This window comes from Orbicella franksi, chromosome 2 (assembly GCF_964199315.1).
Source record: "Orbicella franksi chromosome 2, jaOrbFran1.1, whole genome shotgun sequence".
In the NCBI taxonomy this organism is placed as follows: domain Eukaryota; kingdom Metazoa; phylum Cnidaria; class Anthozoa; order Scleractinia; family Merulinidae; genus Orbicella; species Orbicella franksi.
Genome location: NC_138146.1, coordinates 31,227,696 through 31,245,329, shown reverse-complemented (window position 1 = coordinate 31,245,329; position 17,634 = coordinate 31,227,696). Strand labels below are relative to the sequence as shown.

Sequence of the window (17,634 nt, the reverse complement as noted above, 5' to 3'; positions counted from 1 at the left end):
TACGCAATTTGCGCGGAACAATGTGACAGAGATACTACGTTATTTAAGGTAGTCAACTTAATTCTATTGATAACTTATTTCGATATGTAGGTCGATTCCTTTTGATGGTGTAGACGGTTCAAACTCAGGATTATGTTCAGGGTATCAAAAATAGAAACCCTATTGTACCAAATGAAGCGCCTTTTTGGGAAATGAAGTTTGATATTGCTGAAGAATATGCAAAATGTTACATGTTTATTTATCGCTAACATGTCACGCTAAAAACTGTAAGATCCTATAAAGTATGTGTGTCGCGGCACTACGTTAATCTAAGATACCTGAAAACTTTAAAAAGAGTGACAGCACTGCCTTGGCCGGGGCACTCCTTTCCTGTTTTACCACCTGCTGGTTTTCAAGGCTTTTCGTGTTTGGCTTTGGTGCACTTAGTTTTTATACTTCAGTTGTAGTTTGCGCATCCTTGTAACATCTGTTGAGACTGAATAAATGACAAAGTGGCTTGGCTGGCCAACGCGCCAAAATATAATCACGATGTGTCTAGATGTGTATGTAGTGGAGACGACATTTTCGGTGGATGATTGCTCCTTTCACTTATGGCAATTGTCTGGGGGAAAACGTAAACAAGTTGTCGTGAACTTTTAATCTATTAGCATAGCTCGGCCGCTAATCATTCGACATTTAAATATTTAAACAAATCTTAGGTACGCTTAGTCACGTTAACCGATTTGTAACATCAAGATGTTGTCCGCCGCCATATTTCATCCAGGATTGTGATCGGCCAAGTCTACTGAATAACGCTTATCATCTACAAAGCACTACTCGAACAGTTTTTGCTTAAAATGAATTCAAATTCTGCTGGAATGTACGCAAGTCATCGCAAAATGTTCTGACATGCTGGGATATGACAAAATGCCTCCAATGATGTACTTACGATGTAATTATTGAATTTTCCTTGTCTTTGAACTTCATCTTTAATTTTGGAAATTGTTTCACAAAGTTCACACGACGCTGATGGCGCTTTGAATGACAGGTTGTGCAAGCCAAAAGACCAATAAAGCAGATTAACACGACAAGTGACAACAAGGTGCTAAAGGAATGCTATCCATTGTCAGGTTCGAATGTTTGTCATAATATACTGGGACAAATTTACTGCGGTAAGCAACTCAGATCTGTTGTGGTTAAGTGTACTGAAGAACCTCACTGTAAGAAGACTTTCTTGGGGCGGCGAAAGGAAACGCAATGCCGGTGAATTAATTGTTTATATCCGATGAAGCTAAGAGTGTTGAAGAACAGAATTATGTAAACAGGTCTGAAACTTTTGAATCGGTGGCTCCCGCCATGACAAGATTTGAGACTTACTTTGCGAAAGCCATCCCGTCGTTGCTGCTTTGCTGTGCTTTTTGTGGAGGTAGGTGAACGACCAAAGCCATTTATTGTATTATAAAGAAGGATCAGGGAAATTCTTATCATTCACTCACCATAATTATACAACAACACACGAAATTCTCTCTTTGCTAAACTTGGGCTGTTAGATATTCCTGCATTATTCCCAACCCCATATCGAGTTTAATTCTTTTCACTATAGCTTTACCTTGCCTTTAAGCTTTCTGTTACATTTATCTCGGGCAAGAAAAGCAGGTGAATTTAGTCATGTCTAGGTTTATGAATAAATGTTGCCAATGATGTATGTAATACACCGTGTGAGTCTTTATCGTTACATGTAATCTTAAAACCTTTCAAAGTGATAATTAAATCCAAAAGCAAAACAAGACAAAGCGAAAAAAAACAATACAAATTTGTTTTATTCCATTGAGTGTCAATTTTGCTAAGCAAGTTCACTCGACTAAACTATGTCGTTACCTGCAAACTCCTTCTTAGTGTTGTTCCGTTTTTGACGTGTTGCCTTGTTATCGTGTTGTTCGTAAAGGGCAAAGAGCGTCGGCATGCTTAAAAGCAACGATTATACTTTTCCCCATTCTTTAATACTGGTAATTCAAGCTACTCTTGAATGTAACATGCGACAGCGTTTGAACAAGGGATTAGTACGAGAAGATTAAAATGAAGTGTATTGTGTATTGAATGTAAGGACGAGAACCTGATATTTTCATGTCATGGAATAAAGAAGTCAGTTCTAAGTGACTGATAGATATGAACACTAAAGAATTCGCTGCCAACATCCGACTTTGCACCCTGTGCCACTAAGCGCCCATTCGACTAGATAAGCGAAGTCGGTTCACAGACCTACCATTTTCTCACGTTTGAGAGATGCTTTCACCCAGTAAGTACTCGTTATTGAAATTGATCTACACTGATTTCAGTCTGCGATACACAAATGTCAAGGAACCGGCTAAATGTAGCTGCATCACCGACCCACGTTTGACAGTAATGCACTGTCCTTTTCATCCCCCTTATTATATAAGCTATATAAGTATATGCGCCTTAAAACGTAAGGTTTTTAAGCCGTTTTGGGCAGAAATAGAGTATCGATTTTGGCTATTTTGGTATCAAATAGGGTATGGTTTTTGTATTCTAGTCTTGAAATGGGTATGCTTTCTTTAAGAAGAAGCTAAGAACATCAACAAAAGGCCTCCTCAATGCATTTAACATCGGTCTGAACTAGGGAACTAATTATAAGGCAGGTCTGGAAAAGAGTATTGATTTAAGGGTCAGGTGTTAAATAGGGTACCAAATGTTTGGTCAGGTAATAAATAGGGTAGGGAAAATCCAGATTTTGGTCTTAAATAGGGTAAAGGCTTTGGCCTGGGAAGCGGGCCGCACAACCCGGCCCAATTTTTCTGGGAGTACCTTCCCCGGGCTTTAATAAATAATGACGTTAAAAATAGCATTAAATAGAAGTAGCGGATCGGTATTAAATCGAATTTTTTTCCCCGTCATATCTGCGTCCTCTATTTTCCTTATAGTTCCATCTAATGGTTTGAAGTATTTGACGATTGGCGCCTACTCCCCTTTAACACCGGCATGCCAGTGGACCGGTGGACACGCGGTGAAGCAAGTCATCGAGTTAGCCCTAAGTCAAGTGAATAACCGATCAGACATCCTACCGGGATATGAACTGCAAATGGTACTCAACGACACCAAGGTCTCTGCACACTATTAACGATAGATATATTTAACCCTAAGATTATTCGCTCTCCATCTCTAATACAGTTTACAATTAAATTATCAGGTCAAGTATGAAGAATAGGGTGTTTCTTTTAAGCGCCTATGGCCTGGTACAGTTTCCCGCGGAAGTTTTGTTCTAAAACTCAAATTAATTTAACACAAATATTAGCTCGAGAAAGAAGAAAAAGAAAGAACTTAAACACAAATATTAGCGTGAGAAGAAGTTTGAGGGTTTATAAGCAGTTTTAACAAACACAAAATTTCGAAGAGCTGCCATCAGCGCATAGGCCCTCGACTACAATACTAAATCGTCCTGTACCTGCTCCATGCCTAAAAATGACAACGGCATTCAGTTACTGTAAATTTCAAACCACTAGCCATCTCTACTTCGGCGAATAATTGTAGATATAAATGTTTCGAAATTTTCCTCCAATATAAAGGGGAAACGAAAACCATTGGGTGGCGAACTCCAGCCTTGACTGCAACGTACTGCATGCAAATGATGATAGTACGCAATGCAATAGCTCAGCCAATCCGTTTGCAGTATTTGCCTTAGCATATAAGTAGAATTCTACTAAATTTGTTATTTCTTTAACATTAGCAAAACTTATTCTTCTCCGCAGTGTGATCCTGGAGTTGGCATGCACATTTTATATGATCACATCTACAACAAACCTACGAAAATTATGCTGCTCGGAGCAGCCTTTTCACCAGTCTCTCAGCCCATAGCCGATACCTCGAAGTACTGGAATCTACTTCAGGTAAGCAAGCGGTTAGGATTGAACCTCTGTCTAACAAACTCAGGGGTTTGCTTACGATGTTCCATAGGTTTTTACTTGTTATGTTGTCCACAACATTAACACTGATTTGATCCAACGGAAGGAAGATAATTGTTTTAAGGAAACTAGCCATTTAATTTAATTTCCATTATACGTTTTAGAAAAGAAAAGATAATTTGTAGTAGGTAAGCCAGTTTCTCTACACTTATTATTATTTATTCGATACCAATATGTAAACGGAATATAATTTCAATGTAAACGGCAGGTTCATTGTCTCCTGTTTTTTCTATTACAAGACGTGTACTTAGTTTAAAAATAGTTTACTTAATTAATCGAGAATAAAGAAAAAAGATAAATTGTACCACTCAAGTTCTGATTCCAACCAATGTCAGACAATTAGTCCCACCTTGCCGCATCTTCAAGTCCCGCTCTGACCACTAAGCTGGAGTTGTTTCTTGGTAGACCCTAGTTCAACTCCTCAGTCACACTTGTAAATAGCCAACCGATCTGCCTCTCGCCAGTTGGGATTTTAAGGCTGTTATGTTTAGTTGATATTTTTTGTTTCTTTCAGTTTAAGTGGCATGCCTGTGAAATAGCTAGGTGTAGTTAAGCAAATTGTAATAACATATAGACATTTTTTGAACATTTTGAACATCTACTGATTAATTAAAGAAAAAGAAAAGATAGCTTTGTTTCTTTGTTTCTTCTTCAGGTGTCTTACGCATCAACATCTCCAGCTTTACAAAACCGAGAATTGTATCCTCGTTTCTTTCGAACAATTTCTTCTGACTTAGCCTTCAACCCAGCACGTGCCGCATTGTTAACAAAATATGGATGGAAAAGAGTGGCCACACTGCACCAGAATGAACCATCGGGAATCTTCTCACAGGTATGTTCAAAATGTTGTCATCTCGATAAATATCAAGCTGGACGATTTCGTCGAGATTTCTTAGGCCACTTTAACAAAAATGTTTAGTCGAAAGGGAATGCCGATCGAAATTTTGACTGCTGCCATATAATTCACGAACACGGCCATACTATATAATAATTGCGTTTGCTTAAATAAATGGCAGGCTCTTGTATCAGTAGCACCCATCTACTAATCTCGCTAAGCGTTTTTCTTTATCTAATGTGGCTTTCTCTACATAGGCCACTAAAAAACTCCACAAGCTTCTCCATGACATGGATATTGAGATTGTTGCAGGAGAAAGTTTCTCTGGAAATCCAGCCAATCAGTTAGCGAATATCAAGGTAGGTTCATCTTAGTTCACGAACTATTTCATTTGTTTATTTTACCAATTCAGTATAGCTTCAAATTAACCGTGTTTTTATTCCTTTAGAGAAAAGATGCGAGAATTATCATCGGCAGTTTTTACGAGGAAAGTGCAAGACATGTGTTCTGCGAGGTATTGTTAACATTTTTGCGGCTTTTTTTGTCTTTGCTTTATTTTCGTATTTTTGATTTGCTGCTTACCGCAAGCCAGGTATTACCTTTTCTAACCTCTTCTCGATTTTCTCTTTGTTTCTACCCTAAAAAGTTGTTCTTTACCTACTGAGGGGAAAAGATCTTTGTTATGATTTTGAGATCAAAAATCTGTATTCTTTAACAGGCTTATAAACAGGAAATGTACGGTAAGAGATACGTTTGGATCATTATCGGTTGGTATGAAGACAAATGGTGGGAGAAAAGCCTGGACCAAGATGATATCAGCTGCTCTACAGATGAGATGAGGAAAGCAGTAGAGGGATACCTAGCAACAGATCATTTGAATCTGAACGAGGACGAAATAACTTCCAACAAAAGAACGGTATCTGGCTGGGTAGGTAATACAAGTAAAAAATTGATATGTTATTTAAGTTTGAGAAAAACTAAAAACAAAAAAGCAACAACAACAACAACAACAACAACAACAACAACAAAAACCCGCATATCATGATTTGCAACAAAAGTCATGTACGTAAAATAACTTATGCAGTCAGTTCCGGTCAGTTCACATCAACTAAACAAGTTTTACTAAATCAGGTTTAGATTTTTCTAATTTGTTGATTACGCTCTCCAGTCATCTTGAGAAGACAAATTTCAAACCACCTTACCAAGTATTTTGATCAGACAAGGTATTATCTTGTTTAGTTGTGGGGTGCGCGTGGTATGAGCAATTCATTTTTAACTTTCTTCAGTTATTGAAACCACTTTTAAAACGCGTTTAGCTTGTTGGTGTGAACGAAGTATTAGCTATGCCTAAAACAAGTAATTTTTAGCTATATTAGATTAATATTTAACATTTGTTCTGTTCATTTCCACAACATTCCTCCTCAGACTGCTCAACAGTATGCCAAAGAATTCAAGATTTTAACTGGATTCAACGCTCGTCACGAGGCCTCCTTCGCGTATGACGCGGCCTGGGCAATAGCTCTGGTGCTGAACACATCAATGCACCGGCTTGCAGGTACACTCGAGCCGCCTAAATAATGAAGGTCGCATTCATTCTTACGCGCTCACTTTGTGCTAAGAAACAAACGGCCTAAAATGATTTTTGGTAACAAAAATTTAAAAGATATACCGTAATACACCATAAATCAAAATTTTGCTGGGAAACACATTGGTTACAAGAACAAGCCAGTTACATTAAACGAATCAAGAGGCTGTCTCTGTAAGAACCGACCACTGATTTTACTTCGAAAATTCGATTTTTCTCATAAGCTGGGATTTCAAAGCCCTTACCTAGTCGATCGCTAAAATGGGTTTTATTTCATTAAAAATTCCAGTTGAAGTTTTCTAGGATTGATTAAAGTTCGGTCCGCTCGACGCAAGTTTCATGCCCGCCGAAACTGGAAAAATAGCACGTATTGCCGGCGCTCTAAAAAAAATAATATTCGCTCAAAAGTCCCAATTCCTTTTTTCAACTGTAGATATATCATAGCAGTTTGTTTAGCCATGTTGCAATTATAATTCAATGTTGTTCCTTCAACGTTAAAAGAAGATTTTCTACCCGTTAAATCGAGTTTTGAACCAAACGCAAAAATAGCTCTACTTTGCAGGCACGTTTTAAAAATGTGGCACCTGTTTGAAACTGCTGAACCACATGGATAGTAAGTATAAATGTCCCTTAATTTAAAACAATAATAAAATTTGTCTGCCCTCTAGGTTTTCAAAACTAACGACCGCTTAAAGTTCAGGAAATTTTGAAAATATTCCAGTGAGTAACTAACACACTCGCCTTCGTAAAGTGCTCCAATAAATTCCCGTAAATCTCTTACCTGGCTTCCCGTTATTATTCACGGGAAGATTGGGAACTAAATCACTTGTTGTAAACACAAAATGGCCGTGGGATTTTATATCAATCCTTCCTTGGCTTCCCGAATCACCGTTTACTGTTCATACATGTATGTGTGCCGAGAGTTGTCCAAAAGAGTGTTTCTACAAACCTTTCAAGAGGAGTCTACATGATTAAACCGGCTTCGAGGAAAACAATGGTCAGTAATACAAAGATATCGAAGTATATGACGGTCACGCTCGACACAGATGAGGAACGTATAAATCGACTTTATATACAAACCTACAGTTGGAAGGAAAAACTGGCATTTTTAATGCTACCTAGGTTTCAAGGATCGCTGCAAAGGACCAAAACTTTAATCTTGAAGCCAGGTAAGAGATTTACGGGAATTTATCGGAGCACTTTACGAAGGCGAGTGTGTTAGTTACTCACTGGAATATTTTCAAAATTTCCTGAACTCTAAGCGGTCGTGAGTTTTGAAAACCTAGAGGGCAGACAAATTTTATTATTGTTTTAAATTAAGAGATTTTTAGACTTTCTATCCATGTAGCTCAGCAGTTTCAAACAGGTGCCACATTTTAAAACGTGCCTTCAAAGTAGAGCTATTTTCGCGTTTGGTTCAAAACTCGATTTAACGGGTAGAAAATCTTCTTTTAACCGTTGAAGGAACAACATTGAATTATAATTGCAACATGGCTAAACAAACTGCTATGATATATCTATAGCTGAAAAAAAGAATTGGGACTTTTGAGCGAATATTATTTTTTTTAGAGCGCCGGCAATACGTGCTATTTTTCCAGTTTCGGCGGGCATGAAACTTGCGTCGAACGGATCGAACTTCAGTCAATCCTAGAAAACTTCAACTGGAACTTTTAATGAAATAAAACCCATTTTAGCGATTGACTAGGTAAGGGCTTTGAAATCCCAGCTTATGAGAAAAATCGAATTTTCGAAGTAAAATCAGTGGTCGGTTCTTACAGAGACAGCCTCTTAATTTTTTTTCTTGTTTGCCATATAATAATCATCTTATCGACGGAGCTTAGTCGGTCTGCATGTGAGAATCTTGACCTCGGTCGTGTGTACAGAGCTCACTGCGTTCGGTCTGTACTTAGGACCTCGGTCAAGATTCTTCAATACAGACCTGCTCGGTTGATAAGAGCTAAATCATGCAGAAAAATATACTTCTCATAAAATGTTGTTCAACGCGCTGTTTCATTGGGAAAATGCTTTGGAGCAGCGCTATCGTTTTACAAAGGTCTTAAGAGCTGCTGTTACTAAATGCAAGAAAAGGTATAATCATGTGAATATGGGTTACAGAAATAACTACTGGTTAGAAATATAGATTCTCTTATGGTAATTTCAGAAAGAGGAGAATTCTTGGAAAACTTCACTCACACAGACAAAGAAATGGCAGACATATTTGAAGAAACGTTTTACAACACCAGCTTCTTGGGAGTTACGGTATTTATGATGTTTATTGGCAAACCGGTAACCTGATTGGCTACTCAGCTTTAACCCGTGTATAGATGTCTTAAAATGTTAGTAAGTGCACCCCCATCCCTATTAACCCCCCTCTCTATTAAGCACCTCTGCGGAACTTCGAAGTTCATAAAAGCCTTCCTCATCTATATTTATCCTTTTTGATTTCATTTCATTAACTTTGTATCTAATTAATGTTTGCCCCGTGCTACGCTCCCCCCCTCTCCTTGGGTAGCATAACATTTCTCATTATTTAAATGAGTTGTGTTTCGGTTTTTTGGGGGAATAAAAATTCTAAAGAAAGAGTTTCACCACCACCACCATACCTCGGAAAAACTAAACGAGCGTATCTTGTTCAGTATGTCTAGTAATTCCTTTTGCCACAAAACAGCTTTCAAGAATGTTTTAGAAGTGAGAAATGTCAGCTACATGTGTTTAATGAAGCAGGCAAGGTTATGATTCATTTACCTGTGCTTCGTTGTCGTTCATTTTAGGGACATGTGTCATTCACAAAGTATGGCGAGAGAGTTGGCTACATTCAAATTGAACAGCTGCAAGGTTAGGAAAAGACGACTAGAATTCAAATGTCAGGTTATTGGGCGGCTTGGCGCCGAGTATCCCATCCCTAAGAAGTGACCAGGATCATAGCAATGTATAACAAGCTGAGGTCACAACTATCGGGAATTACTTCAATACTTCTGATTGCAGAATGGGTATCGAAATGTCTTTGATTTATTCCAAGCTCCTTGTCCAGAGTCCCCTAAAAGGGAAACGAAACATAAACTACAGAAAGTCACACGTGTATGTTATGCACTTTTTATTATTATCCCTCCGGCTTCCCGTAGAATTAAAGAATTGCTTTGCCTTGATATATTCTTGGATGAAGACGTGTTTCGGTTTCAGTTTAAATCACCTGGGCGTCGCCATGGTAGTTTATGGCGTCATATTGCGCGGTCAGGTATAGAGATATCAATATGGAGTCTATAGAGGACGACTTCTTGCTGGAACTGTGTATATTCATTCCAAATATAAATTATAAATGATTAGAAGCCTTTTTATATCTCTAGATTCAAGCAATGTTGTATTTTAAAAACGTCCAACCACGAAATGACGTCATTATTACCCATCAAGCTTTACAAAAATAAACATGGCGATGTAAAGGAAATTTGAAATCTTAAAACAGCCGAAGTAAAAACCCCAACAAAGAAATATCGACTTCAAATCACTGTAAGAGTTGAAACCGAACGCAAACTTGTGTTTTGGAACAAATCTGTATTTTAGCTAAGATTCCGTGCGATGTTTCGCAACGTAAACGTAGGGAAGAGGAAATGCGATTTTTTATGCACGTCGGAGGGTTGGATAACTAACTCTGTAAAAACCAGGTATTTTTCTCTTATTCTTTATACTAATGTGAATCTGATTTTTTTTTATGAGATGGTGAAAGTAAACGAGTTGGTGTCTATGACGCCATAACGGATTCTATAATGATGAACGAGCGAGAGCCAATCAGATGGCAAGGTTAGTTTTTTATTCATTACTGGGTAGTTCCATCATAACACTGACAGCTTACCCAAATCAATCTAACAGTCAAAGGAAATATTTATTTTTCTTTTTGTTTGTTCCTCATTTGAAAGGCTCTGGACCCCCAAGGGACCGCACCATTCGCGAAACGGAGCTGAAATCAGTCTCTACAGCACTTTACGCTTTCATGGCAGTCTTGGCTATCATTGGAGTCTTACTGGGAATTGCCTTCCTCTTAATCAACTTTCTTTATCGTGAAAGAAGGTAGTTGTGGCTTAAAAAGCGTTAAATCGATAACAAACGTCTCTCTTTTACCGAGAAAAAGAATAAGAACGCGCCCAATTTGATTGTCCGTGTTGACGATGAGCGGCGCCACTTTCACGTCAAGTAAAATTAAGAAGAAGTATATCAAACGTGAGAGACAGTGATTCATTGGGATATCCAAACACCGAGAAGAGAGTTGAAAATACGCCGCACAGCGGAGTATTTTTGACGAAAGTCGAGGTGTTTGGATAGCCGATGAAACACTGTCTCGAGAGTTTGATATATCTTCTCAATCGAAACAAAAACCAAGGAGTAAAGGGAGAAATAAATCGTCAAAATCTGTGTAATTAGGACCGGGTATCCAAACCTCCTTCGTGGTTGTGATACTCTTTATTTTAACTTGATGAATTATTAATGAAATTGAGAACGCTCAGTGAAATGAAGTAAACCTGTCCAATAATCTGCTTTTGAACACTATTGTACACAGTATTCTGTACTAAATTATAATAATACCCTCTTCTGCTCAGCACGTTACTGGCGTTCCCTAAGGGCATAAAAGCAGAATTAAAAACAAATAAAGTAATAAACACATAAATAAAGGGAGTCAAAGACATAAATTTAGCACTAATATCTTGATTTACCAACGTCTCGTAGAACAATAATTTGCCTTTGGCAAGGGTAATGTTTCGTTTGAAATCATTAATTGCTTGCCACTGATAAATTGTGATATCTGTTCTACTTCGTCTGGTAAGTTACCCATCTGAACTAAAACGCTAACGGGGTGTCCAACTATGTTGTAGAACTGATGTCATTTTTTTTCATTATATTTTCAGGATAATAAAGATGTCTAGTCCTCGCCTTAATAACGTAATCGTGGTGGGCTGCATAATGACTTACTTCTCGGTTATTTTGTTTGGAATAGATGGCGGATTGATATCTACTGAGCAATACGGAAAAGTTTGCATTGTGAGTAACTCATTTCTATGTATATTTATACCATGCCATAGAAAATAGAACCAATCAGAGTACAAGAAAATCGTTGTATACTTGACGGTATTACATCCAACCTTTTCACCACACACTTTATTGTTGGTGCGTCATCGAAAGTTTTATCTGGCGTTTGGTATTTATTTTGAAAACGAACCTAGCTATTTTTGTTTTCCTTTCTTTCTAGGCTCGTGCTTGGATCATGTCTATTGGTTTTACTCTGGCGTTTGGCGCAATGTTCGCTAAGACGTGGCGAGTGCATGCAATCTTTAAAAGCATAACTCCCAAGAAGAAGGTGAATTAGTTTTAGAGCCTAAGAATGGAAATATTCGAGATAATGGGAAATATCATGAACATGTTTCAATGTAATTAGATAATTTATCCTTAACTGACAAATTTTAATTATGCTATTAGAGGTGGGACGGACTAAAGACGGATAGATCCATGGTCTCAACTTAGCTCTATCGTTCTTTCCTGTTTAATTAAGTACCTGCAAAACGTACATCCAACCTGTCCATGGGTAATGAAGACCATTTCAACCACTCAGTGCCGCGGATCCCTAGGATTTAGGCTGTTTGACGAGGGGCTAATTCGTGAGATTGGCACAGTGACAAAGAACAGGGACGGTTATTTTTTCTCTTAGGTCATTCGTGATGAACATTTGTTTCTGATGGTGGGGGCCTTTGTGTTGTTGGACATTATTCTCCTTTCCTTGTGGACTGGGATCGAACCAATGTATACTGGCTATCAGCAGTTTGACGATAAGGTATGGTTAATAAATCAACAAGAAAAAACAAACAATTAAAAACAAAAAGAGCAAAAGCAGCAATAAAAAACGAAGCAAAAAACAGAAAGAAAAGAAAAGAAAAGAAATTTTAATTGTCCCCAATGGTTCTGATTATATAATGGTAAATTCATGGCGTCTGCCGATTGTGACATTATAATCGGGTTTGTATAGGATTTCCTAATGTTGCATTAGAATTCTGTAATCAAATACATATTGTTGCATTGCTGGACATTTACCACTGGAAGGACATTTAGCGCTATATTTTCACATGATAGTTCATTTTGGGATGTGGAAATGAACGCGACATTTTATTCATATGTAGTTTTTCAATCATCATATTAAATGTAGTCTTAGAATACGTAGACACAATAGGCATTGACTGCAGTTAACTTGACGGACTTAGTACGTAAATAACAACGTTTGCATCAATTTTAGATGCGATTAGAGGACGACAGAGAAATCATCCCAGTCCTAGAACACTGCGAGTCTGACAACCTTTCGTATTGGCTGGGAGCAGTGTACGCGTTTAAAGGCCTCCTGTTGGTATTTGGTGTGTTCCTTGCGTGGGAAACACGCGCGGTTACAATACCAGCGCTGAACGACTCACGTTATATAGGTTAGTACGTTTAATTTTGTTAAGTTGGATCGTATGGTGCTTTGCGTCAATTACAGTCTGTGCAATTCTGAGAGAGTGAACCTTTCACCAGGGTTTTAAGATCAACTAGCCTAGTGTAACCACAGAAAGTGATTGGTGAAAGTTCAACAGTTCGTGCTCGCGGTCTGGGGCCAAGGGAAAGGGTGGGAGATTCCACCGATGCAGTCTTACAGAATAATTTTTCAGTAATTGGGGAAGGCAATATCTGAAACAATAGGTTGAAATTATAAATTAAACAACGTAGCTGTGGTTAATTTACAAGAAACGTTACGTACAAGGTGCCTGTCAAGTTTTTTTTTTCCAAATTTCTCTCTTAGGAATGTCAGTTTACAATGTTGTAATACTCTCCATTCTTGGCGTGGCTATCACTTCTGTTATTCGAAGTCACCAAGATGCAACCTTCGCCATTACTGCTGTGTTTATCATCTTCTGCACCACATTGACTCTCTGCTTTGTGTTCGTGCCAAAGGTTTGTTTACACACCACTTTTTTATATTTGCATAATTCGTAATAATTTTATGGTAAAATATAGGCGTTAAGGTTAGTGCGAATAGCTTGCTTGATCATCACTATCAACAGCTTTGTTGTAGAAACAATTGACAGTAGATCAGTGTATCTTTTTTTTTTTACCAATACTAACATTAATTCTCCTAATCAAGGGAAACCAGGGCCATAGCCAGTATGAAGCAAACTGAGGCATTTGCCTCCGTCATTTGTTTTGTTTTGTTTTTGTTTTTTTTTTTGGAGGGGGAAAGTTAAACAATACTAAAATGTAACTACGGACATTGCCTCAGTCATAATTTTTTTCTGGTTTTTTGCCCTGGAAACATTAATTAGAAGAAATCAGTGTTAAATACAGCGCCGCGTGCAAGTACCCTGGCGTACAGATGTTCAATGCTTACAACGTCTCTCAGACTAATCCAGTCATATTCCAACTGAACCGTATTTTTAAGGTGACAAAACTGTGGTCTCCAGACGGTGGAAACGAAGCCAGTACAACGCGTCGAAGTAATGCTAATCCAGATTCCTTGTCCACCATGGACAAAAATGCTGTCAGTATGACCATGGAAAACTCACAGCTCAAGAAACTACTAGCTGAGGTAGGCTTTTATCCTAATGTCAAATACGATGCCCAGGAATTGGCGGAAAATAAACACTGGCTTGTTCTCACCGGGAAATAATTGAAACGAAACGCAGTCCGAGGTTACCTAATGATTTTCAGCCCGTCACTTGCTATATACTTGAAGTAATATGTGTCATAATGATTACACTTCAAATTTAGTTTTACATCATTCATAACGAAATTGTTCTATGCCAACAAATATGCAACACAATAGCGTCTTCAAACGTTCTTCTTTAGGTCTTAATGATTTGCCGGTGAGGCGGAGACCTAAAGGGTAGTGTGTTAAACACTACATCTGGCGGTCCGTGTTCTACAGAGATTCTTACACCGTGGTCTTGAGAAATTATACTTTGTGCCCCTCTCTCCATCCAGGCCGTTTAACGCTTTTCCGAGTATAAAGTTGCTTTTCCCTTCACATGTTTTGTGTAGTGTGAGATTACTCAAGCTCAAAACTGAAGGACAAACAATATCAACAGAAAACCTCACCGACAAAATACAAAACTGAAATAAAAATTCTCGCCAATCCTGGGTTAGCTTGAACAACCCGGCCCAGGATAATAAATGTATATTCAAGAATTAACGCAATTTGACAAAAACATTAGTCAGTTGCCGCATTAAACAAATAAAATCACATCCTGGAGAGGAGCTATTATCCCGTTCGTCGTCGAAACGTTTATGATTTTAAAATGATTTCTTTGGGCAACAGATTGATGGAATTTAAATGTCGTGTCTTAAACGTTATGTATAGCAGAGAGCTGGAACCAGAAACATGATCTTTATACTTGTCGCATTTTGTACGAGGGTCGAGCAACGGTTCAAATTCTTCAAAGAAAAAAAAACCCGCTAGTATATGGGCCATAGTGCATGGGTAGCGATGATTGTAATTTTCTAATACTTAGCTCTTATTAACCGAGCTGGAGGTCTGTATGGGAGAATCTTGACCGAGGTCGTGAGTACAGACCGAACGCAGTGAGGTCTGTACACACGACCGAGGTCAAGATTCTCCCATACAGACCGACTTAGCTCGGTTAATAAGATGTTTATTATATGGCAAAGAAGAAAACTTTAATTCGTTTAATGTAACTGGTTTGCTGACATTTTGCTTGCGAACGGCGATGAGCTTAACTTAAACTCGCCGAAATTTGCTCGTCCTCTTTACTTTTTCTTTTTTGTCATCGGGCTTTTTGGTACTTTCATAAATGATTGAGAAGAAAATAAAAGAAAATGGTGAACATTTTTGTATTTTAGTTTGCTACTTTTTCAACGCAAAATGAAACCGGTCTAGATGCCGGTCTAGATGGGAAAATCTAGACCGCGGTCAATATCGATTTCAGCCAATCAAATTCGTGAATTCGGTAGTTCCCAGTCCTTGTGAGACACAATCATATAATAAATATATCTTATTAGATGTTTTGGTGTGTAATATCGCTGTATATTTTTTATGAGTTGTGCAAAACGCATAAAAATATACAGCGATACTACACGAGCCCGTAGGGCGAGTCAAAATACAAACAACGAGTAAAAATATACAGCGATATTACACACCAAAACATAGGAGATTATTATCCATCGGCTATAGTCAATAAATTTATCAATGAAAGAGGGAGAGTGTGACAGTTTTGCGCGCGTGCGCCGACCTGTACGGCAAACAGGTTTTCTACTGTACAAATACGACAAACAGGTTTTCCACTGTACAATATCGCTGTATATTTGTAATGTTATTTAGACAGTATTCGCTGCAGTTGGATAACAAATCGAAATAAGCAGAGTATTTTCGCGAGATCCAATCCCTTTGTTTCCGTCACTTCATTTTTCTTTCTAGCGGGAACAACATTTAATGGAACTTAAAAGACTCTTGGAGGCCTTACCACCCGACTTAAGCGAGGATGCAAGCTCGACTAAGAAGTTCAAGAAACGTCAGTCATTGGTGAAATTCAGACAAGATGAGCAGTCATATACAAATGAAAACTTTGTGTCTGACGAGGAAATTGCTGGTAACAAGGGCCTGGGAAAAGACAGGACAAGCTCATCATCTGATCGTGGTGAAATAAGGATTTAAAGGAACATTGCCTAGCCAAAAAAATTTAACCAGGCCACAGCAAACTTAATTTTCCATGCTTTCTGCAACACGCAATATAGTTTTTTTTTTTTTTCTGGCACGATTGAGCCACTTTTTTGTACTATAGCCATCATTTCCTTTGTGGGATATAACTGCACATTATGGGTCATTATCTGTAATCATTATCTGTTATCGATGCGTCTGAGAAGCCGATGAATGGGCAGCAAAAAAGAGAAAATAAGATAATCAACAGATATAGAGTCGTATTAAATCAATGTTGATACATCCATTACAGAATTGTAGACCTATACCTAATGTACTAGCAGAAATATTCTTTAACAAAGGAAATGAGAAGCGTAACTTTTACACTGATGAAAAGAAAGTAATCTTAACACTTCGAGCGAATTTCTGTACTTTATGAAAAAGATGATTCCTACGGTGAAGCAGACAAATAGTAATTGTAACTAAAACTTCATTGAAAACATTAATTCAGCATACCTCCGTCGATTGGTTCGATTTTGCATTCTCATATATTATCATTGATAGCTTGATTACTATGGTTCAGTCAGATCTTGGTTACGTAATGATATATATCGATAGTATAAAACCGATATTGCCCTACGAACACAATTAACTTACAATGCTCCAAATCTTTCTTGGACCTTCATCTGGGTGCAAATCAGCTGAAATGATTTCTATTCTACATCAGGAAAGCTCCTGCATACATAGTACGCACACAAAAAAGCAAAAACTAGCTCTTTCTACAATGTAATAAAAAGAAATTATGTCAGTTAAATTAGTTCTGAAATTCATCAGATTGTTTAAGGCAAATCCTCCGTAGAAAAAAAGATGGCAACTGATACATTCACACATTATTTTTAGTTCAGTTAAAAACGTACAGAAAAGTTCTAGAATCTTCAAACCTGGCATATACAATGTCGTTAGCACAGGGACAAATCTTGCAAAAATATGGCTTTCCTTGTACTTTGTGGGTTGTGTAAGGCTCGCATGGTATTGTGGTAAAATGTACAGCCCCCATCTTTTTTTTGTTACGGAGAATTACGTCATTTCCTTGATTTTCTCAAGCACTTGCTGTTGTTTGTTTAATCATGCCATACTTGCTACCATTATCATCTGTATGATACAAAGTTGACGAAATCGTATATACATTTAAAATTATTTCGATAACTTGTACCTAACTTACTATGTGTCAACTCTTTCACGATTCAGAGCGGAAATGTTTTTGTTAACTTTCACAAACAAAATCCCCGCAAAAATCTGTGTTTACGACACTTCCGAGTATTTTACAAGGATTGACCGAGGTTGCGTTTTGGCACCGCTTTGGGTGTTACATTTCCAACTAGGGCGCGTTTTAATTTAACCTCAAATACACAGGTTTTATTGTCATATAAACAAATTCTCTTCAGTTTGGGAATAGGCTCAAGACCGGCCAATTTCACTTCGCATCAATAACTTGAAAAATAGACATCTTTTAGGACTTCCCTAAACTTCCGTAGAGCGTCGAGCAGCCTCCCCGGCCAACATCGTTAACTTAAACCGAGCAGCACTGTCTTTAGAATCTACT

General features: G+C 37.9%; 1 protein-coding gene across 2 annotated transcripts; it reads left to right on the top strand.

Moving 5' to 3' along the window:
* The first annotated feature begins 106 nt into the window (after positions 1 to 106).
* LOC145479273 (gamma-aminobutyric acid type B receptor subunit 2-like) lies at positions 107 to 17,630 on the top strand. Of its 2 annotated transcripts, XM_081457591.1 has the most exons (20): positions 107 to 931; positions 1,028 to 1,405; positions 2,919 to 3,097; positions 3,744 to 3,881; positions 4,612 to 4,788; positions 5,049 to 5,150; positions 5,240 to 5,305; positions 5,510 to 5,719; positions 6,217 to 6,346; positions 8,538 to 8,635; positions 9,148 to 9,211; positions 10,088 to 10,171; positions 10,288 to 10,438; positions 11,272 to 11,404; positions 11,613 to 11,720; positions 12,069 to 12,191; positions 12,648 to 12,828; positions 13,185 to 13,336; positions 13,821 to 13,967; positions 15,813 to 17,630. In XM_081457591.1, the coding sequence occupies exons 2-20, from the start codon at positions 1,336 to 1,338 to the stop codon at positions 16,047 to 16,049; spliced, it is 2,550 nt and encodes an 849-aa protein (XP_081313717.1). In that variant the 5' UTR covers positions 107 to 931; positions 1,028 to 1,335; the 3' UTR covers positions 16,050 to 17,630. The 2 variants fall into 2 exon arrangements, with proteins under 2 accessions (XP_081313717.1, XP_081313716.1); XM_081457590.1 differs by having other exon boundaries at positions 107 to 1,405.
* The last annotated feature ends 4 nt before the right edge of the window (positions 17,631 to 17,634 follow it).

Coding starts and splice junctions, on each gene's coding strand:
- LOC145479273 (XM_081457591.1), top strand. CDS start 1,336: ATGACAAGATTTGAGACTTACTTTGCGAAAGCCATCCCGTCGTTGCTG. Junction 4,789..5,048: donor CATCGGGAATCTTCTCACAG/GTATGTTCAAAA, acceptor TTCTCTACATAG/GCCACTAAAAAACTCCACAA. Junction 5,720..6,216: donor AAAGAACGGTATCTGGCTGG/GTAGGTAATACA, acceptor ATTCCTCCTCAG/ACTGCTCAACAGTATGCCAA.